This window comes from Pituophis catenifer, unplaced genomic scaffold (genome assembly GCF_029215685.1).
Source record: "Pituophis catenifer annectens isolate HBS135680 unplaced genomic scaffold, rPitCat1.0.hap2 SCAF_1, whole genome shotgun sequence".
NCBI lineage: Eukaryota > Metazoa > Chordata > Lepidosauria > Squamata > Colubridae > Pituophis > Pituophis catenifer.
Window position 1 is genome coordinate 297,694,471 of NW_027256881.1, and position 27,945 is coordinate 297,722,415.

The 27,945-nt window shown below is 37.5% G+C and overlaps 1 protein-coding gene across 2 annotated transcripts; it reads left to right on the forward strand.

The window, feature by feature from the left end:
- On the forward strand, window positions 1–27,945 carry DLST (dihydrolipoamide S-succinyltransferase). Of its 2 annotated transcripts, none has more exons than XM_070940884.1 (15): window positions 1–129; window positions 5,093–5,126; window positions 6,607–6,655; window positions 7,618–7,673; window positions 8,307–8,381; window positions 8,689–8,744; window positions 10,149–10,260; window positions 11,166–11,315; window positions 11,538–11,623; window positions 12,860–12,957; window positions 16,063–16,193; window positions 22,156–22,229; window positions 24,364–24,447; window positions 25,742–25,909; window positions 26,030–26,145. In XM_070940884.1, exons 1-15 carry the CDS (start codon window positions 55–57, stop codon window positions 26,141–26,143), a joined length of 1,362 nt encoding a protein of 453 aa, XP_070796985.1. In that variant the 5' UTR covers window positions 1–54; the 3' UTR covers window positions 26,144–26,145. The 2 variants fall into 2 exon arrangements, with proteins under 2 accessions (XP_070796985.1, XP_070796976.1); XM_070940875.1 differs by lacking the exon at window positions 26,030–26,145 and adding an exon at window positions 26,704–27,945 and having other exon boundaries at window positions 3–129.

Below are 27,945 nucleotides of genomic sequence, written 5' to 3' on the forward strand. Positions count from 1 at the left end.
CTGGTTCCGGCGCGCGCCCTGGAATTCCTTCTTTTGCCGTTGTTGGCCGCCGCGATGCTGCTAGTTTCTCTAGTTCGGGCTCGTTGCTTCACCCGGGTGTTCGGCCGTTCGCTCTGCGCTGTTCAGCAGGTAGCTCGCGGGCAGGAACGGAAGGCTGTCAGGGAGGTCACTCCGCTTGGGATCCAGCGGCTGAGATGGGGGGGCGGGAGCCGGCTCCAAGGACACCGGGAGGGGGGACGGGGGGCAGCGGAGAGAAGACCGCCGGCCTTTATTACACACCACACACATTTTTTTTTTTTTTTAGCCGGCGCTTGATTATAATAAGTGCGAGAGGAACAGCGGCTTGATTTCTAAGGTGCCTCCCCGAAGGTCCACGCCCAGCTGGTTAGCAAGGACACAGAGTCTTCCCAGGTTGAGGCAAACCACGTTGAACGGGCGAAGTCCTGTTTGAAAAGGGGGTGAAGTGGGGTTGGGAATCTTGGGGCTTCGCAAGACCGAGGCTCGCAAAGGGAACTTGCCCGGCGCGAAGGTGGCTCTGAAGGTTGAATGAAATACGGTGAGGCTCCTCTTGGCCCAGAACGTGCAAGAGAAACGGAGGGGTTTTAAATAAAGAATTCTAGTCATTTGACCCCCAGTTGCCCTCCTAGCACGGATCTCTGCAGTGAAATTTTAATTGGCGAACGTATCCAAAAGCACCTTCCTTCTCCTATTTTCCTCCACACAACAACCCTGTGAGGTGGACTGAGTTGAGAGAGAGAGAGACTGGCCCAAGGTCACCCAGCTGTCTTTCATGTTTCATTCCTTTTTTTAATTTATTCCCCCTTTTTAAAGCAAATTTAAATATTTTCAAATATGCTTAGTGAGGGTTGCCGATATTGCGCGCCTGCAAATTATTACGCTTTGCAGGCGCGCAATATCGGCAACCCTCACTAAGCATATTTGAAAATATTTAAATTTGCTTTAAAAAGGGAGATTAAATTAAAAAATTATTACGCTGTGGCATCAAGTTTGTACTGTGTACATACTCTGTACTCTTTGAGGGAGATGGGAGGTTTAAAAATATGAAATATAGTTAACTGTAAAAAAGATGCCTTTCAGATGTATTTCCAAATGGATTCATAAAGCTCTGTAAGGCTAGCACACTGCTCTTTAGCAGCATCCCTGTAAAGTGCAATTGTTGTCTGGTCTCCAGTATATTTTCTTCATTCTTGTACAACAGTTTATTTTAAGAAGTGCTAAGAAAAACTTTTATTGGGATGTAGCCCGTTTCTTAACTGGAAACTTAGTATATTTTCATATAGCACCGTTCAGCCCATATTGAGAGATAATATAAAGCCTTTTCTTAATATTATTATAATATGTGATAACAATGATGATTAAATTATAGCAGATCCTCTAAATCACTATTATACATGAAGAATGATTTGTGTGTCCAGAAAGACCTAAAAAGTAGTTTTAAAAAGTAAAGAGTACTGGACTACAGGTAAATAAGGATTGGTCCAGATTGGTCATGTTCTCCCAGGCTTTGTGACAGAATAAAAAGGGAACCTATTAGATAAATTTCTTTTTTATTATATGTTGTTTAGAGGGACATTTATGATTTCTTCTTTGCAATTTTTTTCTTAATTGTATGCTTCCCAGAGACATTGGCAATTGGGCAGCCTATGTATTGTATAAATATATTATTAGATAATTTTTATATATATTATATATAATTTATTTAAAAAGGAAGGCATCTGCAAGGCTAAATGTAATGTTCTAGAGCAGGGGTATCAAACTCGATTTCATTGAGGGCCACATCAGGGTTGTGTCTGACCTTGGGTACAGCCAGGGTGGACGTAGCCAGCTTGATGTCACTCATGTCGGGGGCGCCTGTGGTGGCCTGAGTGGTCTGCCAGGGAAAACGAGCTCCGTTTTCAGCTACCATGGCCTTCTGCAACCCTCTGGCAGTGAAAACAGAGTTTGGGAGGGCTGCATACGTTGGCTGTAGGATCATTGAATTTTCTACAAGTAGAAGAAAAAATGGAAAGTACAGAATCTGCTAGATTAGAAGGTGACTATAATATTTTTTATTTATTTTATTTTATTTATTTAATTTGTATACCGCCCTTCTCCAACAGGACTCAGGGCGGTGAACAGCCATGGTAAAACATAACATATAAAATTTAAAAACAATTTAAAAACATTAAATAATGAAATAATATATTGAGAGCTTAGATGGATGTTGTAGTTGTCATCTACATTTAGGATGATATACCATCTATCATCTTGCACAAAGTCTGTTTAGTCACTAAACATATCTTGATGGCACATAATCCATGGATCTGTTTTCTCAAACTTCATGAATGTGTAGATAGTATCTTCCATAAGTGAGGAAGACATGGTATGATAAAATGGCTTAGCAGACAAGGGGAATGTTGTGGATATAATCTGTCTATTTCAGCAAAGCTTTTGACAATCTTCATATGACATTCTCATCAACAAGTTCTTGAAGTATAGTTTGCATAGCACTACAGTAAGGATAGTTGTGAGTGGCTGACCCCACTCATAAAAGTCAGCACTAATGATTCTGTGCTGAGTTGAAAATGAATGGAGTTCTGCAGAGATTTTCCTAGGGGCAGTATCATTCCATTTTTAATGAATCAGCTGGATAACAGTTTTGATAAGTGGGTGACACAAAAAAAGGTGATCTGGCCAACACTCAGATGGAACAAAATTGCCAACTAATCTGGTTGAGTTAGAAGGAACAGTGTCCTCCTAGTAGGAGAAATACAAGGCATTATATTTAGAGATAAAATAAATAGAGCAGATGTACAAGATGAAGAATTTATTGTTTGGAAGCATTAGATCGAAGTGGAACTTGAGTGTGGTCATCAACAATTAGATTAATATGAACTTGCAATTCTGGACTGAATCAGAAAAAGCATCTTATCAAAGATATAAAGTTCTTATTTCCTTCTGCATTGATAAGACCCTGCTTGGAGACCCTATGTAAGGTTCATACTACATATGATTCTACATTTCTGGAAGTACATTGTTGGAATAGTTTAAAAGAACAGAACAAAGATGATACAGGGACTTGAGAACATGTCATATGAGGACAAGCTAAAGAAACTTGTGGTGTTCAATCTTGAGAAGAGATTACAAGGAGACATGGCATCAGTGTTCAGGTACAGGTAGTCTTCAACTTACAATCATTCATTTAGTGATCATTCAAAGTTCAAATTATTGGAAAAAGGGAGTTATGACCATTTTTCACACTTATGACCGTGGTAGCATCCCCATGGTCACATGATCAAAATTAAGACACTTGGCACCTGGCATCTATTTATGATGGTTGTAATGTCCCAGGATCATGTGATCATCTTTTGTGATTTTCTGACAAGAAAAGTCATCAGGGGAGCCAGATTCACTTAACAACTATGGCAAGAAAAGTCCTAAAATGGGGCAAAATTCACTTAACAGCTGTCTTGCTTAACAGCAGAGATTTTGGATTCGATTTTGGTTGTAAGTCGAGGATACCTGTACTTAAAAGAAATTGCTGTAGGGAAGAAAGCTAAGAACTTTTTTCATTTTTTTATATAAAAAAAAATCTTCCTTATATAAGATCTATGCTACAGTAGAACAGCCTCTGTGGAGGTTGTGGGTCCTCCATCTCAGCATGTTTTAAAAAGAGAGTCACATTAAAGGTGCTTTATTTGGTTTTTCTACACATTGAAGAGGGTTGAACCAGACGATTCAATAGAAATGGTTGCATTGGATTGCATTGTTACTTGTTAGAAATTTATTTGTTGTAAAACTAATGAGAAATGATAAATTTGGCTGGAATTCTTGTGGGCTTATTGAGAAGGAAAGAATAATATTCTTACCCAACTAACAATAGCAATAGAGCTTAGATTTATACACCACTCCATAGTGCTTTACAGCACTCTCTGAGCAGTTTACAAAGTCAAAATATTGCCACCACAGCTCCTCCTATAAGTAATTGATTTAGTTCTAGTTTGTTCTACTTTTTTATTGAATATTCCACATTTTATTTTAAAAGTGTTTTGGATGGACTATTTTTAAACTGGAAATCTATGCCATGAAATAAAAAATGATGAGATTATGTAAATAATGGATGCTAAAATTATTAGCTGAAAAGAATGTCTATAAACTTTGTAAGTTTACGTACACTAACTCAGGGGTCACCAACCCCTGGCCATGGTCCACTACTGGGCCATGGCCTATTTGGAATTGGGCCGTGCGAGTGGCTCTGCTGGATGAACCATTTAAGCACAGAGCTACTAGAATGCCATTTTCCCAACTTGTTGGTTGGGGCAGGGCAGATGGACACATTTTCAAACAAAGTATATCTTTATTTTCAAAGAAAGCTTATGATTCTCATATGGAGTTCTGAACCATTTTTTTAGAGAGAAAGATATTGTTGGCAGCTGAGACTCTTCATTTCAGCATACAAACTTTTTGTACTTCTTTTTAAAAAATGAAGTATTCAAGGAAGGAAGAATATATTTGAGGGCACACTGGAGCCTGGAGCAGTATCTTGATTCTGTATCTGGCAATTCTGGTTTAACATATGAAAATGCTGATGGTTAAGATATGTTCAGTAACCTATGGCCAAGCAAAACATGGTATAACGAGTAATGTGAATATAATCAAAGAATCATAATCTTACATCTTAAAATAATTTGTGTCAATAATTGTTTAAATCCAAGAATTTCAATTCTGCAATATAGAGCAGTCTTATATAGAAGCTTAAAAGGCATGTCATATTGACAGTGTAGAATTTTATTTCCCATGTTAAGCCATAAATTGTTTTGACCATGGTTTGTTGACTAACAACAGGAATGACACAGAATTAAGTCATGAAGTGTAGTTTGCAAATTACAATGGCCGGTTCACAAAATATTTTAAATTATACATAAAAAGATAGGTTTTCTTTTGCATGTTGTATGAACTAGATCAATATTGCACTTACTCGTTCTATGTTGCATGGAATAAATCTTACTGAATCCTGTGAGACTTGGGGCATGTCAAATTACTTCTAACATCTCTCTGCATTGGTGATTTGTATTATTTTTTTCTTTGGCAGGGAAACTGTCCACAGGCAAAGCGTTGGCTCTCTGGTGAGTTTTATGTAGGATTGGGCATTTCATAATGCTGTAATGAGAAAAATATCATCAACATTTTGCTAGAGAATACAATAAGACATAAAATCTGTTTTAATAAGCCGGCTATTAAATGGTTAAAAATAATATGAAAAAAATCTGCATGTGTTGGTAGAGAGGCCAGAGAATAGTTCTGTAGAATAAATAGCCAGTTCAACCAATGAGGAAATCCTTTCCAGAAGTAGAGTAATATAAACAAGGAATAACCTAAAAGTAACATTTTTTTTCAACTCCTGGTAACTTCAGTATTAAGTAAAGGATGTTTCTGCTTAAGATCTACGAATGGACAGTGACAAATACTAATTCTAATCTGTTCAGCGCACATTTATATACCAGTATATGAAAAGGAAAATGGCTGTCATGTATTTCTGATTCATTTGGTTGAGATTGTGTTCAACATGCTCCATCTAAAAAGCACCTTTTTCCAATCATATATTTATTAAGCATTTTTACTCCATTTAATTTTTAATTAAGTCAAATCAAGTTTTGTGTTTATCCTCATTCTACTAATTTTTGGAAAGCATTGCTAAATCCTGCAAAAGCACATGTGCGATAATAAATGTTGGCGTAACTTGCTGAGTGTAAGTATTCATAGGTTCACTACTACTTGAGCAACAAATTAGTTTAAATCAGTGTTTGGTTTATAGATATTTGGAGCCTCCTATTATTTTTCCAGATGATTTAATAAATCATAACCAATATCTTCCAAATAACATTTCCAATATAATTTTTTCTGGGCCACTTTGTTGTAAACATGGTTATTATTGGAGGAGGGAAGACTCATGATAGTCAGTTGCAGCAGTAGCAAAGTGTTGTGGGCACTTAAAAATTTAGTGAATTTACTTTGACAGAAACCACTAAGGACAAGAGTCCATTTTATCAGAGACATGATATGATATCCTGGGATGGATGGATGGATGGAGTCATTGTTTGCTAGATAAATTATATACAGTAGGTTAGTAGGAAAGTACAAACATTAATGATACTAACAGTGGTCATTTACAAGCCAATTGTTGAATAGCAAATTATTGCATTAATGAGATGATCCATGCAGTGTGATTGTTAAAAAAAAGCCTAGAAACATCACTGTGCCTTTAAAGCTACCTATATACCAGATAGTCAAACTATTAATTGAATAGAGTGATTCTGTAGCATTTTTTTTTATTTTCATTACTTAGTCTGGGTAGCATCAGCATATTCTTTTATTTCTTAATAGACATTAACTTTATCTCTTTGGGAAACTTTATAATATGCGGCTGGCTTTATAAAAATACATTAATTGTTGTGTATGAACAGCTATAGGTTTTTTTTTTAGTGACAATCAACTCTTTTCTTTTCTGACTTTTATGCCATTTAAATCTCCTTGTCTTTTCTATACATGACTGTACTAAGTGACTTGATAACCTGATACTTAGTTAAAGTGCTTTCTGCTTTACAGGGGTTTCTCGATGCCAGGCTCTGGTATATGCCAACAGCAGGAAGCATTTGTAAGTATCTAACTTATGAAGTCAGCAAGTGAATTGGCATAACTTAATTGCTACCGAACCAGTTGTTAATTAGATTATACTTGCAGGAAGGCTGGTTGAAAATACCTTATGCCAGAGCAAATCAGACATGATTGAACCAAGAATAACAGAATTTTAAAGCTATTTGCATATTTGAATTACGTTATTATCTATGTAGTCTATGTTTTACCTTTTATTTAAGTAGTTCACATGGTATAACATGATAGCTAGAATATTGAGCTCCTATCTACCCTCCTGTTTCCAAATCTTTAAAAAAAATACTTTTGAGATTTCTGAATGTGGAATTAATTCAGTCTGCAATGTAAATACCAAATCCCTAATTGCAATTATTTATGGTCTAATGTGCAATCTGATAAATCATAGCATACCTGCATTTCATCTCTCCATTTGGGAAAAGGTTGGATCTCTGGAGTTACAGTGAGCAGTTCCATCTTGCCAGGATTTGATTTTATACTGTTTTCCCTCATCCAACCAATTATCAAATGTGAGCTGATATTCAAGGGAGCCTCATCATTATTGGAAAATGTGGTAGAGAAAAAGATATATATACATATACGGTGTTTCCCCCAAAATAAGACCCTGTCTTATATTTTTTTGAACCCTGAAATAAGCGCTTGGCCTTATTGCCATGCGCTGAAAAGCCCGATTGGGCTTATTATCAGGGGATGTCTTATTTTGGGGGAAATGGTATGTTTGTGTGTGTGTGGTGTTTTGTTCACTTATATACATGTATACACCGATTAATTTAGTCACAAGCTGCCCCTTCCTGATATGCTTTAGGATCTGTACCTCCAGGTATATGAATCAGTGAGCAAGTTAAAAATATTGGTGAGGCTACTGATTGATTGACAGTCAAGCCAATCAAGACAGCAAATACAAATCTGTACTACTTATACACTGATATTGCTTTTCTTACTCTACAGGCTAAATGGTTCTCGTGTCTTCACTATCCGTTATTTCAGAACTTCAAAAGTATGCAGTAAGTAAGCCAGATGCCCGCAGGCCGTGGAACATTTGATCTACATGTCAATTTTCTTCCTAGTAAAATCATGTGACCTTGTTCCCTAATTTATATCTTTCCTAATCTTAAGTAAGGCTTAATGTATGTTTTTTATGCCACGGATAGTTAGCTTTTGGTATAATGCATCATTTCTGCATTTTTCTTCTTCAAGCAATATTTTTAAGGGAATAATCAATGCATGAATGTTATCCAGAACAATATAGGACTACTGACCTGAGAAATCTATGGTTTGTCCTTTTAGTATATTATTTTGATCAGTTTGAATAAATGATGACTAATTTCATTGGCTGGCCAACCAATTGCAGTTTTATGGGAGAGAAAAAATAATTATCCAAAAATGAGAGAAGTGGCTTCAAACAGAAGTAATATGGTAGCTTCCCTCTAGATAGGAAAAAAATAATTCCTAGTAATAGCCATGCTGGTTGTGGAATGCTGGGAAATGGTCTACACATCTGATAAGAACTGGAATTATTTAAATTATGACACTCTCTCTCTTTATTATTTGCATTTTCTCTAAATCGTATTTATTCATCGCTCCCAAGGGCTGAAATGCCAAAATGTGAAGCATTTTATTACATGTATCTTTCACAGGGGAGGAAGTTGTCACAGTGAACACACCAGCATTTGCAGAATCTGTCACAGAGGGAGATGTCAGGTGGGAGAAAGGTAAGAGGATTTTTTTCTCTTTAGTCACTCTCATCTTTTCCCCATCCCATGATAAGTTTTTCATAGCCTGTTAAGAAAATATGTTAAACATTCAAGTAATAAAAAATGTTCTGAATACTCTTATTATGTAGGTGAAGATTGATCAGACCTGTTATTGGTTACTAGTTCAATTGCTTACAAAATAAAATATGCCTCCTTAGCCCGTGTTGATGTTTTAAGTCTACCTTAAGGAGTTATTTATAAAAATTAGGGAAGGAAATGCCACAACATAACTCCTTGTTTAAGTCCTGTTCTCTTCATTTTTTAGCTGTTGGGGATACTGTAAGAGAAGATGAAGTGGTATGTGAGATTGAAACCGACAAGGTAATTTTTTAAATTTAGTAATCAAATTTGTATAGCCACCATTTCACTAAAAGCAACTCTAAATATGTTGTCATCTTATTCATGATAATGATTATCCCCAGAGACAAAATGGACATTGTTGCCCAGGGAAGAAATGTTTTGAATTTATGAAATCTACTGGCCTTAACAGAGTCGTGAGAATCCCTAACTGCAGATCTGTACTATTTACTCAGATTAATTGATTAAATTTTGATGCCAGCTGACTCCAGCTGTTTCTAGACAGCTCACGACAATGAGAATAACATAAAAATAACAGAATGCAAAGAATTAACAGAAATAAGTAGAAATGTAGCTACAAAATAATTACAAGATGGCAAACCAGTCAACAAAAAATATGACATACAGAAGAATCTCATCCACCCTACTCCAAGTCCTGAGTAGATAGCCAGTTTTTCAAGTCTTGCAAAACATCATCAAGGTGGGAACTATGTGGATCTCAAGGGGGAAACCTCATTTCAGATAGCTGGCACTGCTACAGAGAAGTCATGTTTTCTGAGTCCCTGTTTAATTCAGGAACCCTAGGGTATACCCACTCTGTCAGATCATACTAGACAAGCAGAAACCATGGGTGGTCCTTCAAATAACAGGACCTTTTGCCGTGTAGGGCTTTGTGGGTAGAAAGCATCATCAGATGCATCATGCTTTCCGTACTGTCCTTTCCATCAAAGAATTAAAAATACTGTAGTATATATAGCTCTTCTCCCATTTTTAAAAGTTAGAGTTGAATCAAGATTTGTTGAATGGACTCTGCTGTTCTAGCTTGGTGCTTTATCCATTGGAGCATTCCAAACTTGCAAAATAGTCATTCCACACACTTTTATTTGTCAAGGTTTCTTTATTTCAACAATCTTAACTTTTTTTGAGTATCTGGAGAAATATTGCTGCTGCTATTTCTAAACAACTAGAATTCAAACCGTTCTGTTGATAAATTACAAATTACTTTTATCAGTACTTCATGAACTATTTTCTGATAACCCCTATATTATACTATTCTGAGTAGAAGCAGATAAACTAAATTGAATAATGTAACTTTTGAATATAAAGAGCATTCTTAGCTTTCAGTTAAGAGTGTAATGTCCTTCACTTTTTCTTGGATTTTCTGCACCAGAATGAAAGTTATTATATCACTGATTTCATTCAGGAATTTAATGACTCTGTAAAGAATTATTTTAAATGAGAGTTAAATTCAGCAAGTTGATTTCCTGTATGTTGATTAGGTTGTGATGTTTGCATGGAACTGAGTTTGTTTTCATTATTTTTGTTGAGGTATTCTATGAACGTAGCATTCATGTCTCTTCAAGACCAGACCTTTTTGTTTATTTATCTCCCTCTTATGTTCAATGGCTATTTATTTTTTCTATATAGACATCTGTGCAGGTTCCAGCTCCAGCAGCTGGTGTAATTGAAGCTCTTCTTGTCCCTGATGGAGGGAAAGTAGAAGGAGGAACACCTTTATTTAAACTCAGGAAAACTGGAGGTAAATTTGGATTATATGATCGAAAGTTGTTTATCTGGGTGACTTAGGTTAGTTACTATTCATCTTACGTCATTATGCAATTGCAGTATAAATTAAAATATAAATTACATAAATTAGGTTGTTTTTCATCCTTATGGCATCAATTTTTCATATTAATGCATTGTAAATGGGAAGTATAGGGAATTGATTATAAAATTTGTTCACAGTGTAAAATGTGGGAATGCTCAATGCACAAGCAAGGGCAGCTTTTTTCCCCTAATGAAAACTGCCATAGACAAGAAATCTGAGTTTCAGGTGAAGGACTTACATTGGTGAATCTGATCTTAAGTACTTTATGAAATGACCAAAAATGAAGGTTGCATGTTCTCTGCCATAAACTGAATGTGGAAATAAAGCGAAGAAAAAGGGCATAAAATTATTACTATCTTACTTGCATTGATGAACAATTTGGAACATAGTCTATAGGATCACATCTAATTATGGGCTTTGTTATATCTAGAGTATATACTCAATAGAGTAAGCAATGTAATAAAATAGATATTTAAAATAGGATCTCTTTCTTGATTCTGTCAGACAGTTAAGGCTAGGGACATGGCTTCAGATGGTAATTCCATTGGGTCCTGTAGAAATAGATGATTTTAGGGCTTTAGAGTCCTGAAACCTACTGTGTTTAATAGAAATAGGTCTGCCACACATTTTGCTACTTAAGCATACACCTTCTGCATTGTGTGGCATGTCAATAGTTTACTTTATGAATGCCATTAATGGAAAGATAGAGCACCTTCTAAGTTTATTGATGTGGATTCTGGCCCAAGTACTTTTTTGCTAGAACCATTTGCTTGGGAAAAATACGTTCCTATTATCCATATATGTAATACTTTTTCATATTTTTTTTTTTTACTAAGCTGCACCTGCCAAAGCCAAGCCAGCAACAGCCCCTACAACAGAGCCTGTGGCTCCTGCAGCACCACCAACACCTCCCTCTGCAGCACCAATTCCCACTACAATGCCTCCAGTGCCCCCAGTGTCAGCCCTTCCTGTTGATGCTAAACCAGGTGAGATCACAATGTTCTTGTTCTTACTTTCCCACCTATATAACAGAGGGTCCTCAGAACTTAATTTCACTTAAAATTGTGAAATGATACATAGTTAGAGGCATTATCCCCACACTGAATCTTTCATTTACATTCAGAGCATTGGTGTTGACTCGTTTTAGTCAAGGACATGATCCCTGCTTGCTTAATCCCCTGACATTTTATTTTTCCATTGACTTTCAGTGTCTGCAATAAAGCCAACTGCAGTGCCAACAGCTTCTCCTGCTGTGGAACCTGGGACTGGCAAAGGTGCCAGATTGGAACAAAGGGTACTTGGAGGTTTCTCAGTCTGATGGGATATGATGTGAATATTCATTTCTGTAAGGAATTGAAATATGATAACATTGAGGCAGAATAGAAAATATTTTCATAAGAGCCTCATGAAAGGCTGCAACAAAGTAACACTAAAGAGTTAAGGGCAATGGCTGAATCCAAGAAAGTTCTTCATTCATGAATGTTCTTACTCAGTGGTCTCTAAAACAGGTGGTCAGTACAGGTAATTGTCGATTTACAACAGACCACTTATGACTGAACTCCCAAAAACTACTTATGACCTGGTTTTGAATGTTATGATTGGGGGGGGGGGGAGCGACTATGTGACTGCATTTTGAGCACTTGGCAACCAGTCCACATATACAGTTGTTTTCAGCTTCTTCCTCCCTCCCCATCATGTGAATGCAATTTACTAAGTTTTTTTCTGGAATTGGTGTTTACTTCCAATGACCCTGGCATATGCTTTATGATCACAATGTTCACTTAATAACTACCTCAAAAAAGGACATGTGATGACTCGCTTCATCCTGACTTACGACCATAATTGTCAGGCTCAATAAGTCATAAGTCGCAATTACCTGTAGTGGAAATCACAAACCACTTTAGCAAGTACCTGAGCTTTGATAGTACAGTGGTCTACACACCCTGTTATTAACACAGCTGCCTGCAATTTACTGCTAGTTCGAATCTCTCCAAGGCTCAAGGTTGACTCAGCCTTCCATCCTTTCTAAGGTAGGTGAAATGAGGACCCAGTTTGTGGGGGCAATAAGCTGACTTTGTATAAATATACAAAAGTATGAAGGCTATTGCTTAACGCATTGTAAGCCGCCCTGAGTCTCTGGAGAAGGGCGGCATATAAATCAAATTAAAAAAAAAAAAAGTACCACTTTTGTGAATGTTTGAAATTTAGCTTCTTAAAACCTATCCTGCTAGCTTTCTTGAGGTTTCAGAGATAAACTCCTATGTCGTACAACTTCTTTTTATAGCAATTTGACTTGCGATGCCTTATGATATCATTTGTTGTTGGTGTGTGTGTGTGTGTGTGTCTCAGCTGGGCAATTATTTTAGGCTAAAAATGAGTTTTGATTAACTTTTGGATTCACTGCTCAAAGATAACCCATTATGTGTAGATAAATTATTCTGATGTGTTCATCAGGAGGAGAGGAAAAAAAGGGCACACTTAATTTGTTCAGGGTCTTCACTATTTTTCTATGGTTTATTTCTGTCTTCAGGTAAAGATGAACAGAATGCGTCAACGCATTGCTCAGCGCCTGAAAGAGGCCCAGAATACATGTGCCATGCTGACCACTTTCAATGAAATTGACATGAGGTAGGGGCTTTGCTCTCATTCAGCATAAGAATGCCTGGATTTTGACTTCAGTGTTTGAGATTCTTCAATCTGACTCACCCTGTATTTGGGTGCTTTTTTAAAAAAGCTGTATTAATGTTACAAGCTGATTATTTTGGCTAGCTTTGGGGGGAAAGTGATACTACATGATGTTAGAAACTACATGGAACCTGTTGTTACATCTCTTGCTGACAAAAATATCTAATCTTGTTATTTTTTCTATTAAAAATTTAGAGTTCCTGTATTGATAATAGCATTATACCAGACTTTTAGTAGCTGTCTCAATTGAGAGTGTTTTTCTTCCAAGCAGGAACCCCAAACAAAACAAAGTTCTTTTTTTGCAAGCTTTATTAAGATGGAATGATACATGAATTCCAGTAAAAGAATTATTTTCTATTTAGAACCAGATATCTATTTGTATATTAGGATGGAGATTTGCTGAGTTTTTCACTGACAAGTTTTATGGTAGAGCAGGAGAGGAGGCAGGCTTCTTCTCTGCAGCTGTGAATAATTTATCTTTACTTGAGTTCATACCATTCTTCTACTTACCATTCTTGTCATCTCTAATTAGTTAATTGTTGAGGTGCTTATAGGAAGAAGCGGTTCTGGAGTGCTCATTGAAGTTTAATGTCGGTATTTGAGGTGGGGGAGCCACCAGTGTTCAAGCCGAGTGCTTGGGTGATCTGAGCACTAATGGATTTGAGGAGGGGGAAGCTTATGTTTCAGTGCATTAGGGAAATGATGCCCAAATCAAATTGCCCCATGAAATCTTATCCTCCTCCTTAAAGCAAAACATGTAAATATTTTGTGCTTAGAATATTAAGGTTGGCAAAATAGTCATGATTGGAAAGGAAGTGATGCAGCTTATCTCCTATTAGAGACTAATGGAAGTGTCACTTTACTCTGGCCTTGTGCTCTTGTTGCAATCAGTAATATGTTTTGCATTGATTACCGACTGGCGGTATTCCATAGAGCTGACTTGCAAGGATTGAGACTGAGGCCTTTTGCTTCCCGATTCGGGGTCAGTGTCTGCTGTGAAGCCTGTTCTTGATGGCTTCCTCTTTTCAGCCACCACTTCATACCTACAGATCTTGTATCTTGGGAGGCAGTAATGTCTTTGAACAGTAACCCTAGCTCTAAATGAGATTTGGCAAAGAAAAAATAAACAGACTAAACCCAGAGGGACATTTCTGTTTGCTAAAAACTGCCTCTCTAAAGCCATATTGTCTAGGAGATTGATGATGAAGGTTGAAACTTCAGTATCTATCTAGAATTATATGACACAATTATTCAGTTTAATTTGTATGACTGGCTTCTCTTCCAGTAAGTGAACAAGGGAAATTGCTGTTTTCTGTTCTGATTAAAGATGTTTTCAAAATGCTGTTATATTGGAGACTTCGAAAGGCCCTATTCCCATACTTGGGTAGTTTGCTTTAAGTCTGACCAAAGAAATGGGCATGCTATTTCTTTTTTTTAGATCCTTTTTAAATAAATGCAAATATAAATTTTTCTACGGTAGATAAAAGCCTACATAAAAATACAAAAATTTTAATCTTATTCTAATATACCTTATACTAAAGTTTCTGGAAAATTGCTGGAAATCAATCTTTCCAGGAGAGTTCTTGACTTGGTATTGTATCTTGACTTGGTATTTTATCTTCAGTCTTGGACATTCTCTTATCTCTTGCTTGCTACCAAAGAAATGTTACCAAAAAAGATAGTTGAATCTTTTTTATATGAACATAATTCACTATATCTCATCATCCCTTTATATCCTTGCAAACTCGCCTTGTTACCATCATGACCAAAAGCACTTCCTGTGCTATCTTTTGTTTTTAAAACTTGTAACTTCTCTCTTTTTGAGGAACTCAACAATCTCAACTTTTTCAGTCTTCCCTTTCCTTTAGACCAGAGGTGTCAAACTTCCGGCCCACGGTCCACATGTGTCACATGCTGGCCACGTCCCACGCCTGGTTTAGTGAAGGGAAAGTCACAATTGGTCACGTGACGACACCGTGACAACACAAGTTTGACACCCCTGCTGTAGACCCATTCCCTTTTTTGTATACTTATTTTGTGATTTATGATCCTAGATTGAATAATCATGAGAAATTTAGGGTGCACTTTCCTTGTGTAGGAACAGATTCTGACTGATGTTTATGTATGGACTGTAATAAGTTACTATGGTTGAAAGATTCAGTATGAAATAAAGTATAAACATTACTGGATATATTATTTTAAGGAATAGAAAGAAAACATTAAACTGTAAATATTTAACATTATTAATAATTTTCAATCTTTTCTAAGTACCTTATTAGCTGAATCCTTATTTTGGTAACCAACATCAGATATTTGACTATTGCAAGACAGCAAAAACTTACTATGATTGGTTATTTTTAATAAAAGCAGAAGAAGATCTTGGGGAAACTTCCATATTAAATTTAAAAACCAGGAGAATATATTCCACTGAATCTCTTAACATTATTGCACCAAATCTTTATACAGTATGAATACCTCAACAGATGTGATTGCAGGACATTTAATGAAGCCTTAGTAAAAACAATCCAATATTTACTGTGGTTAAGGTTATTAAATAAAAACCCATTTGGAAGGCATAGTTATTTCTGATGCTGAAGTTCTGTAACAAATTTTTACCTATTACTTCCTGTGATTTATTTATCACAGTAATTTATTTATCAAAGCAGATTACAGATTACAAAGCAGATTGTTTATTATTTTTAAAAAGTTCACTAATTATGATATTCATTCTTGAAAACAAAGCTGAATTATTGTGTCCTTGAACATTAACATTAGTCTTGATATATTGGTAGTAGTTTTAAGAATACAGAAGCTATTAAAAATCTTGGTATCCATTTGGAAAATATGCCACTCAGTCTGAGTTTTGAATATGCATTGTTGATAATAGTGTCACTTCTTGTGTGAGGCTTTTGTATTTGCATTAAAAAAACACACATGGCATGTTTGAGACGCAAATCAATACATAAATAAATACCAGGTGAAATGTAGTGCAGATTTGAAAATCTTTTGTAAAATTTGTGGTAAATATTCTTATGATGATATTTGCAGTAACATCCAGGAAATGAGAGCCCGGCACAGGGAGAGCTTCCTGAAGAAGCACAATATGAAATTAGGTTTTATGTCTGCCTTTGTGAAAGCTGCAGCCTTTGCTTTGCAAGAGCAGCCTGTTGTGAATGCAGGTAAGAAGCCAGGGCTTACATTTCTGAGTAGAAGACAAACCAAGTATATACGTAGCTGGGATTTGCCCTCTTTTTAATTAAATCTTTTGTTGCTATGTTGCTGATTGAGTCGCCTGGACTTGCTAGGTAAAAATCCCTGTGCTAAAACAAACTCTTTCTCCAGCAAAAGAGTAATCAAAGTGGGGATGAAAAAGACCCTCTGATTTGCATCTGGGGACATTTCGTCAATAATAACGAAGATGGTTTTATTAGGAAATGATTGTTTCCTGAGGCTGCCAGTGTATCCTCTGAGAGGATACTCTCCCACTTTGAGAAAAACCTAATTTACTTTTGTACTATGATGTGCAGAATCTTATTTTTTCACTATGATTTTGTGTAAACATATTTTTTTCACCATGATTTGCAGCAGTCCTAACTTGGCTTCCTACCTTGCCTGTATTTTTCTTTTCCATTAGAACCCCTTGGCTTCTAATTTGAAAGTTCAACTTTGGAAAAGAGGCAGGAATTCCTCTCACTTGTACTAGAGTATGGGGAAATAATGAATCAACAAGACTTTCTTTTGCGGCCCCTTTTCTTTTTTTTTTTTTTTTTTTTTTTTTTAATTGAAAAAGTTTTCAAATACAAATTTTTCCCCCTTTTTCCCCCCCCCTCCCCTCCCTCCCTAACCCCCCCTCCCCACCCTTCCCCCCCTGTGACTTCTTCGTAACAAAAAAAAAAACCCTAATTCATAACAGATTACTTACTCCCTCCTCAAAATACTGACCTTTACTTACTAAAAGTATTATAAATCCCCCTTTATCCATACATTTCAGAAAAGAAGAAGAGAAAAAAACAAAACAAAAAACAAACACATTATACTATAACTATTATAAAATAACTTCTAATTTAGCATAATAGTGTTTTATATCTATACATTATTGCAACAATTCAAAACCACCTTCCACTTTAAAACTATACGATAAGTCCTACTTTAATAACATTTCAAAGCGGGCTCCCCATAAAATCTAATTTAACATTTATTCCACTCTATCCATTTCCTCCACTCCCCTAAATGTATCACTTAAAAATCCCTTTTCTTAAACTAATCAATCTGTAGCTAGCTTATTCACCCACTGTCTTACAAATTTACCATACACAACAATTCTTGATATCTTTAATTCACTGCCCACACTACTTAAAAATATATATATATATATATTCCATTATATCTAAATAAAAAAAGAAAAGACAATAACTTTAAATTTATAGTCCATATAATATCTTCTTGAAGTCTTTCCACTGGATTGTTAGAACCAACATCCATAATAGGGTAACATAGCTTGCTGATGCAACAGTTTATTCAAGGTCTCCAATCATATCTGCCCCCATCAGTAATAAACATCTTCTTATATATATAAAAGTAAAAACAACCACCCGAGTGACATTATAATTATATTCCATATAATAATAATTGTGGGTTTCATCAGGATTATTAATTTCCATCATCGTATTGGGTAACAACCCGATCTTCTGCATGTCCCAATGTGATTCTCTTGCCTTATAATTCAAAATAATTATAATATATTTATCAACACAAAAAGAAGTTTCAAAGTAGATAATTCAAAACCATCAATTTGAGGCTCTTTCCATGTCCCAAAATTACGGCAATGCAGAGATCTGCCACTATCCTCAGGATGATATTGACCAATGTGTCGCCTCCTCTATGTTTTCACATAATCATTCATATTTTAAAATCACTGGCTTCACTGTTGCTTGGGTTAGAAATTTCTATTTTTGTACAACCTATTTCTTTTTTGTTTTCTTTTTGTGGGTTTGACTTCCATCCTAATTTTTTGTGTCTCGCGTTTCTTTTTTATCCCTTGTATATCCTCTAATTGGTTTCCATGCTTGTCCTTGCCTTGATAAGTCATCACATTAAAATCAGATGGCACTTCTCTCGAATTTGTAGATAATCCAGCTGGGGTATCCGATAAATCCAAAGGCAATTTATCTGGTACAGTCTCTGTCTTTAGTTCCAGCTCCTTCTGCTTATCCTGTATTATATCTGAAGACGTTAAATTCATTTTCAACCTATTTTGATAAAATTCTTCCGCTCTTTCAACAGTATTTAACTGGTATCTTTCTCCTTGATATCTCAATATAATACCAACTGGGACGTCCCACCGGAATTGAATATTTCTCCTTTTTAACTCAGACACCAGAAAGCCAAATTTCTTCCTTTCCATTAATATCTTAGGTGGGAGTTCCTTGTAAATCCAAATCTTTCTTCCATACAATTGCAAATTAGAATTGAAGGAATTTTGCACAATTTTATTCCTAATTTCTTTATCTGAAAAATAGATTACCACATCTCTAGGCAATTGCCTTTGCTTGGCAGTCCAGGAGTTTATTCGATAAGCTCTGTCAATCCTACAAAACACTTCCTCAGGTTGAATCTTTAAAATCCCAGCTAGAAATTCAGAAGATATTTTCCTTAAGTCATCTCTGTTATTTTCCTGCAAACCTCTAAGTCTTATTGCATATTCTGTAAAATTATATTGTATCTTTAGAACCTCTTTTTCAATCCTCTGTTGCAGAGTTTCTACATTACCAGACTTTTGATCAGCATCCATTTTAAATTTTTCTTCTGAACTATAATCCTGAATATTTAACAAATCATTTTCAATTTTTTGAATTCTATTGTCCAATTTGTCTTGAATTTCATCCATTTTTGACTCTAGTAAATTAGCATTTATTTCCAACCGAATCATGAATTCTGACATTTTTAAAATTTTTTGCTGCAAAAAGTCAAACTTGGATTTCACCAATTCCTTAGTTTCCTGCTTAAATTTTTCAAGTTGCTGATTCACAATCTCATCCCTTCTTTCAATCTCCTCTAAGAGAAATTCTATTATATTAAAATCAGGTTTCTGGGACTGAAGAATTAAAACTTGTTCCTTTAAATTCTTAGTGGGGGAATCCCCCCCACCTATTTTTTTGTCTGACTTCACAAGCCTCAGTGCCATGTTTCCGCCTAAGCAGGCTTTGTTAGAAGAAAAAAAAAACAAGACAAAAGACTTCCAGCCAGCAACAATCAGGCCTCCAGGGGAAAAAGAGAAAAACAAAAACAGGAGCGGAGTTTTGTCTACAAATGTAGCCAGTGGTATTTATTCCGCTACATTGTAATAATAAAAAACGGAAGAACTTTCCCTCTCAAACTCTTCTCCAGCCGCGGCAGACGCCATTTTAAAAAAAACCTTTTTTCCTCTTTCTCTTCCTCTATTCTCTTAAGTAATTTTTAAAAGATAAGTAAAATACTTGCGCTTCAGTATTACAGGTCCAGCTCACATTTTCTTTGAGTAATCTGTCAAATTCGCAGGCTTGCTTTTGACGCCTAGCTCTGCATTAGCAGAGGTCTCCCAAAGCCCGGAGCAGCGGCTGGGGATATGGGGCATCTCATCCGCTCCATCCCAAAAGTAAAAGAAAAACTTTTGGGACTCTGCAGAGAGTTCTACCCACCCCTGCCGGCTCTATCTCCGTTTCCTCATGGGAACGGAGTTTTTTCGAGCCGCCGTTCCGTTGTGAAGGCGGCTCTGACAGGCTATGGAAGCTGACGATCCCAAAGGAACGTCTGGCGGCGGCCAGCAGCAAACAGGAAGTCCGCAGCCCCTTTTCAATAACTGGAATGGGAGACTACTGAGGGCCCCAACAAAAGGGCAAAATGTATGATAGTAAGCATGCATTTTTAAATTTTCTTCTGCTCTTTCTTCCAATCTCCAAACTGCTGTACAAGTAAAAAGAAACTCTACTTGTCTTCTAAGCTCTCTAGCAAGTACCGAAGGCTTAGAAGAGGGACAGAGGTTTGTCTCACTTGGCTGATGATTTGAATAAGGTAAGAAATAATGGATGCCAACAGGCTCCACCCTGCTATTCCTTACTTTATTCAAACATTGTTTAAATAAGACAAAACTTTATGCTCTATCTTATCAGAGAGCTTGGAAAAATGTGAAGCAGTTTGAAAGAAGGAAGAAGCAGCAGGATACATTTCAGCTACAAACTGTTTTCCAGATTGGAATAAAATTCTTTTATGTGTTGCCTTGAATTTTGTTTTTTGAAACTTGAGATAGCTACCGTTCCCAAATTGATGACCGGTAATAGTTATATTCATTCACTATGAAAGATGGGAGAAAATTTGTTTAAATCATAAAAAGTTTTTCAGGTTTTGCAAGACTTTTTTAAAAAAATGAATTGAGAGAAGCTCAACACATTGTGACTACATGGGCTCACCTTTGTAGATGTTTTTGGTAATAACACAGAATGGTTTAACCTGCCTTTTTCCAGGATGTGTTTTTAACTTCCCAGTCTAGTTTCAACTTATCTACTATACTCCTAGGATTTTTTGGCGGAACTTTATTCTGATCTTTGCTATTTTCTGAATTTTGTAATGCAAATTAGAAATCTGCATTAAAAATAGGATATATTTGAAATACCCATATTTTTTGGTGTATATGATGCACTTTCCCCCCTTAAAAAAGTGGGTGGAAATGTCTGCATCTTATACAGCAAATGTTGCTGAAGCCCCACCCACCTGCTAGCCCCACCCTTCAGCCTCTGCCTCCCAACAATTTACCTCCTTGCAGAAAACAGCAAACAGCCTGGTCAGCTTCAACACAGCCTGATTTAGCATAAGCAGCTGATTGGCGGTTGGATCAGCCACCCGGAATACTGCCTATCAGCTGTTCCAGGCTGCAGGGATCACCACTGCCTGTCGCCACCCATCGTTGCTGCTGCCTATCTCCATCTCTGCGCGCCCCATTTTCAGCCTCCATGCACCCCATTTTTGGCTTCCGCACGTCCCATTTTTTCCCGTTCTAGGTAGTGGCAGCAATGATCCCTACCACCTGGAATGGGCCAAAAACAGGATGCACCCCATTTTTGGATGCCTGTCACCATCTCTGCACGCCCCATTTTCAGCCTCCATGCACCCCATTTTTGGCCTCCGTGCATCCCGTTTTTTCCCATTCTAGGCGGTAGCAGCAAAGATTCCCACCGTCTGGAATGGGCCAAAAACAGGATGCGCGGAGGTTGAAAACGGGGTGCGCGGAGGTAAAAAACAGGATGCGCGGAGGCGGCAATAGGCAGCAGCAGCAATGAGTGGTAATAGGCGGTGGCGATCCCCACAGCCTGGAACAGCTGATAGGCTGTATTCTGGGAGGCTAATCCAACCGCCAATCAGCTGCTTATGCTAAATCAGGCTGTGTTGAAGCTGACCAGGCTGTTTGCTGTTCTTAAGAGTCATTGTTAGATAAGAACAATGCACAGAGTGCAACCCAAAAATACATACATGCATACATAAATACTGCCATTAAAAAAAAGACAAAAATAGCCCTGAGCGGTACAGATCATCTTAGAGTCTAGAAGAAATGCATTTAGATATAGTTTTATATTTATATTAAAATTATTAAAATCAGTAGCTTACTAGTTGGTAAGCAAGTTTTCTTATGAGTGGGACACAGCTATTATGGAAAACATTGCATGAACCAATAAGCCACACTCCAAAAGTAACTATATTTAAGAGCACTATAACATATTGTCAAATTTCCAATTATATTCATTGACCCCAAAATATTTGTCATACACAGACAAGTTTGCATTAGGGAATATTGCAAAAATATGTTGCAGAAAGTATATACAGTCTTAAGAAAAATATACCCAGAAATACATAGACATTTTTCCAAGTCTTTGATAAGCAATACAGAAATGGGATGAGATGAAATTCAGCTGAAAAAAAATTAGAAACTGAGTGAAATTAAAATTCATAGATATGTCTTTCAAGTATTTCAAGTAAACTGAAGGAACTAATTCGCAACAAATAGGAAGATACTGGATAGGCCTTGATTCTCATTATTGTGTAGTTCTTCTAAATCGAGTCTTGATTGTTGGTGTTATTCTGTGTAACACCTACTTTCCTTTTTCAATTTAGTGATTGATGATACAACCAAAGAAATGGTATACAGAGAATATGTGGATATCAGTGTTGCAGTGGCAACTCCTAGGGTAGGTATTATGGAGACAATTTTCACCTGGCCAGTAATCGTTCAAATTTATGAAAAAGGGGTTGCCAGGGATAGAAGTAAACCAAGGCTGGCTTTATGAAATGGAAGCTGAGCCTATTGACGTTGTCTTACTCTGCAGTGACAGATAGAGGGTTACAGAGATGAACCGCATACAGGTAATCCCCAAGTTATGACAGTTCACTTAGTGACCGTTTGAAGTTATGACATATCCCCGCCCCCCCCCCCCAAAGTATTTGCGACTCAGTTATGAATGTTCCACCACCAGTTCGTAAGTGTCGTAATGACACTACGAACGACAGCAGAGGCACTGCAACTTTCGCCCTGCATATTCCTCGCCCCGGCACTCCACAGTCATTGGGCCTGTGGAGACTCACTTACCTTGTGACAATCTAGCAAGCTATCAGTTCCTTTGTCTGCTTCTATGCATTTACAGAAAACAGAGGCCTAAAGTAGTATGAGATCACACAAGATCAGAAGCGCAAAATGTCGCATTACTGATCTTGTACTACAGTACTTAAGGCCTACGTTATCTACAAACCAAGGTCTGCATGAGATCCATTGGAAAAGGCTTTGCAAACAGAGAGAAGGCCTTTTCACTTGCAAAGCGTTTTGCCCCATAGAGAAGAGGCCTAAAGTACTGTAATGCGAGACCATGTGAGATCAGTAGCATGAGATCTCACACTACAGTAGTGTAGGCCTCTGTTCTCTGTGAACCAAGGCCTATACCAGATCCAGCTGAAGAGCACTTGCAAGCCAATGAGATTTTGGAGCAGCAAAATCGCCTTGCTTCAAGCCTCCCATTATCTTGCAAATACTTTTCGTGCCATTCCAGTCTCGGCATGAAGAGTGCTTGCAAACTGATGGGAGGCTTGAAGCAATGCGATTTTGCTGCCCCAAAATTTCGTCGGCTTGCAAATGCTTTTTGTGCCGAGACTGCAAGCAGGCAAAGAAACCACAGCAGAGAGGCTGATGAGGAGACAGATCTTCACAAGGTAAGTGACCTGGTGTGACAGGATGAGTTGGGGAAGCAATTATGGGGACCCTAGGGGAGGGAGCATGAGGTATCTCAGTGGGTTGGGGGAGGCCTTGGATGATCTGAAGCAGGTGACCTGTTCTATCGCTAGGCCCCCATGGGCTTCCCCAACCTGAGATACCTCATGTGCACTTAATGACCTGCACATTTGATTAGCAAAATTTGTCGGCAAAAGCAGGGAGTGATCACGGTCACGTTATGTGATTCACTCCTATGAATCCTCAGGTTACAGATGTAATTGGCAAGCTCCATTACATTTGTATATTTGTACCTCAAGGACTACCTGTAGTAGTTTTTGGACAAAACACCATGGTGGTAGAAACCTGATTTCTTACAGTTTTGCACTCTGTTTGACTACTCCCCATTTAGCTCCTTCTCTCTGGCTTAACAACCCCAATATCCAGTGTGCATTTCACAGTAAATCCACAGGGCAGTTGTTCAAGTCCATGACTCACTTGCTGTTGGGACCAGTCTAGCAGTATGTGCCAGCATGTTGCTCATTCATAAGCTATAGTTCTGCCTTGCCTTTACAGATAAATGTAGCCATGGTCTAACACAGGGGTGTCAAACTCAAGGCCCGGATCCGGCCCACAGGGTGCATAGATCTGGCCCGTGGGGCCACCGTGGAAACTAACAAAGGACTGGCCCACAGTGCCTCTGCCAGCGAAAATGTGTGGCCCTCCCGAGGTCCGTTTTTGCTGGCATAGGGTTGTAGGAGGCTATTGCAGCCAAAAATGGAGTTCAGGAGTCCCTTTTCTCTGGCGAGCGCTTGGGCTACCACAGGCACCTCCAACACGAGTGACATCGAGCTGGCCACACACACACACACACCAGTTCAAACAGAACCCTGATGCGGCCCTCAATGAAATCTAGTTTGACATTCCTGGTCTAACATGAGATATATTCAATGTTAAATTCAAAATATTAAACATACTGTATCATATGAATATGAATGAGCACTTATAGTTTGAAATCATTTTAGAAAAGCTTTTTTAATTGCTGCTCCTTAATTAGCTTTTTCTATGTTTCTTGGAAATTATATTAATATTGTTGGTTACTCAGTGGTTTTTATTTCCCATAGGGTCTAGTGGTTCCTGTTATCAGAAATGTAGAAACAATGAATTTTGCTGACATTGAGCGTGCAATCAATGAGCTGGGAGAGAAGGTAAATCACTCTGAAGGGATCTTCAAAAGAGACAGTAGAATCCACATATTGTTTTAGAAATAAAAAATAGTATGTAGCTTGCAGAAATTGAAAGTAACAGAATCAAAATTTACATTCAGCAAATTGAGGACAAGACAAACGGTATGTGGGTATTCTTCACCTTCATTAACCTTAACAGTTAACATAAGACATTCCTCCATTGTTAATTGATCCAATAAGCATCTAGGTAGTTCAGCATTTTGTTTTGAAGACTAGCCAGAATGATGTCTCCAGAAAGTCTGCAAGTGTGGAGAATAACTTTTTTTCCCTCTTCTTACCCAGTATAAAACCTATTTTTATTTTATTCTTGTTTGTTTGTTTATATCCCACCTTTATTAATTTTTTAATAAACAATTCAAGGTGGTTAAGTTACCGTATCTAATACTTCTTCCTTCCATTTTCACCATAACAACCACCCTCTGAAATGAATTGAGCTGAGGGAGAGTGAGCCAAAGATGACTCAGCTGGGTTTCATAGTTAAGGCTGGAATAAAACTCCTGGTTTTCTGGTTTCTAGCCTGGTGCCAAACTGATCTTGTCAGACTATTCTAAAACTATACCCGTATCAGGAACAGATAAATAATTTTCTTCCAGATAGTAGAACCATATCCAGAAAGGTTATGTCAGTGTTGTGGCAGAACAAGTTAATCCTTATCATTCTTAATAACATTGTGTGTGTATGTTCTGTACTAGGAAAAACCATGTCCCACGAATCAGCCCTCTGCTCAGTGCAGGATCCGCCCATAGTATCTCTAACAGATGATCATCAAGCTTTGATAACTTGGTGAAAGAAAACCCACTGCTTCATACAGAACCCCATACCCTTGGCTGACAGTTTATACAGTTAGGAAACTTTTTTTCAAGATCTCGTTCTAACCCATAGGATCAGGCCAGGAAATTAAAGACTGCTAAATTTCGTCTCCATCATCTCATCTCCTGAATGTGCCCTGATCCTTTTAACTATTCATCATACAGCTTAGCTTGCAGAACCTTCAGTAGGATCTTCTAAACTTGTTATTGTTTCTGAATACATTATTTTCAAATTCTCTGCCACTCTGAACTTTGAAGAAGGACGACTGTATTTTATTAGTGATCAAGGTGGGACAGTAACACATTGTCTTTGCTCTGATAAGGGCTGGTATTTGTAATGTCCATGTTTGTTCTGTTGAGAGCTGACACCCAGACACTATTGTTTTCTCATTTTCTTTAATATTCCAGCATAAGTCATTTGTGGTCTTTTTTTAATCTCATTTCAGGCTCGCAAGAATGAGCTTGCCATTGAGGATATGGATGGTGGCACATTCACCATCAGCAATGGTGGTGTATTTGGATCTCTTTTTGGAACACCCATCATCAACCCTCCTCAGTCTGCTATCTTGGGCATGCATGGCATCTTTGACAGGCCTGTTGCTATTGGAGGCAAGGTATGTTCCGTGGAAACAATACTGAAAGTTTTAGGGATCCCTTAACATTACCCTAGTCACTGAAAACCACTTTTCCATGATTAGCTCTTATTTAGCTTTTTTTTTCTTTTCTTTTTTTAGCAGCAGAGTGGATTTTTAAATGGCCATCTAAATGAATATCAAACTCCTCAATGCTGCTCATGGAAAAGTATATCCTATTTGGTTATATTAATGTTGATAAGATTCTTTAGTTGAGAGGAAGGGAAAAATTGGTTAGCTTTAATCAAACAGTGTAAAAGATATTCTAACTGTAAAACTTGACTTTTGTGACTTATTTCAGAAAACAAAACCACGTTCAGAGAATTCTTTTGAGCTGTAAGTGATTTTAAAAGGTTTTGGATCTACTAAAAGCTCAATTTTTTTGCCAAGAAGTCAGCGATACCATTTATTCAGTTTATATAGCCCTCTATTTACCAGGCAATTCTGGTAAAGATTAAAAACCTGGGATTATTTACTTTACTAAGGGTTAAAAACATAAAAAAAGCAAAGGAAGAATGATAAAGCAATGCCTTGGGGGCAAGATACAAAGAATTAAGAATTACAAAGACCTGATTCTTCTCCCAAGCACAGAGTGCCTGGTGCAGAAGAATCAGGTCTTTGAGGCTTTCTTAAAGGGCCAAACAAACTTTTCGGAAGGGGGCTGACTCCAAGGGCACTTGAGGTTCTTGGGTAGCATAAAGTACAGTAGGTGAAAATAAGTTGAGGCAGAGACTAAGATGATGTTCAGTTTAACAGTGAGACTTCTCTTAATTTAGGTTGAGGTGCGACCAATGATGTTTGTGGCGCTGACTTATGATCACCGGTTGATTGATGGGAGGGAGGCAGTGACTTTCCTGCGCAAGATCAAGGCTGTGGTAGAAGATCCTCGAGTTCTGCTGCTTGACCTATAAAGTGTCACAGCACATCCTATCTCACCCCATCCAGTAGACCAAGGATACAGCACCAGCAGATAAAACAGAGGACATTGAGGAATCAGCAGGGCTTCATTCCAGTCTTTTCTTCCCTAGTTGCAAGAGGTGTTTTAAAAGGAAATTTAAGAGACATGCTCTCTTCTGAAGAGTTCACTTTATTCCCAGAATAAATCAAAGGCTGTCCTGGTCTATTTGTGTATAGCCTATCCTTCCTGCCCACCTCGTCCAATCCAAATAAGTCTAACCTTGCCTCTTTCCTGAGGTTATTGCAGGAGGAGAAACTACGTCCTTCTTAGCTAGAGTTTCCCTCCCAACCTGGTCTTGCACAAACTTTCAGCTTTAATTCATTCTCTGGGGCAAGATGCCAGAAAAGAGAGAAATTGCTGCTGGGTTTCTGCTTAATATGACGACTTATATTTTGCAAAGTTAACAAGGGAGATGAGTTGTCTACCATGATTTTTTATGCAGTGCCTGGTCTTACCACCTCCATAATAAAAAGCAGATATTTATTGTACCCCCTCCTACCCAATTTTTATGGCGCTTTTTTGGCTTTTACAGGCACTTCTGATATTAAGACCGTAACCCAACAAACTTTTTTATAGCCTCTATTAGCATCAGGCAATTTAAGGATGACTTTCAAGAATTTTTCTCTGCCCCAGTTCTTTAAGAACCGGAAGATCATAGTATAACTCAGATTGGGAAAAGATAAGAGCTACTTTTAAAACTTGAATAAGGCAGAATTGGTGTCCCTTCTTACAATTGGGACCAGTTCAAACTGGGTAATCTCCACAACTGTCCTAAATTCCAAGCAATTCTCCTTGATTGACTTCTTCAGCTATTTGTCTACAGTGGTTTGGCCTGATTGTGTGGTATTGTGAGTTGGGACTCGAGTGTCTCTGGCATATATCCTGACATAAGACTGCTGGTTCATGGGGACATATTCTTAGTACAATAGTGTGCACATGTATTGTTGAGTAAGAGGGTTGCTAGTGCCTGCAGGGTTTATTACTCTTGCCCACTGCACAGAACTTGTAATTAAAATATTTAACAACAGATTTTAAAACAAAATAAAACAAAGAAATTATG

Coding starts and splice junctions, on each gene's coding strand:
- DLST (XM_070940875.1), top strand. CDS start 55: ATGCTGCTAGTTTCTCTAGTTCGGGCTCGTTGCTTCACCCGGGTGTTC. Junction 7,674..8,306: donor CAGAACTTCAAAAGTATGCA/GTAAGTAAGCCA, acceptor TATCTTTCACAG/GGGAGGAAGTTGTCACAGTG. Junction 8,382..8,688: donor AGATGTCAGGTGGGAGAAAG/GTAAGAGGATTT, acceptor TTCATTTTTTAG/CTGTTGGGGATACTGTAAGA.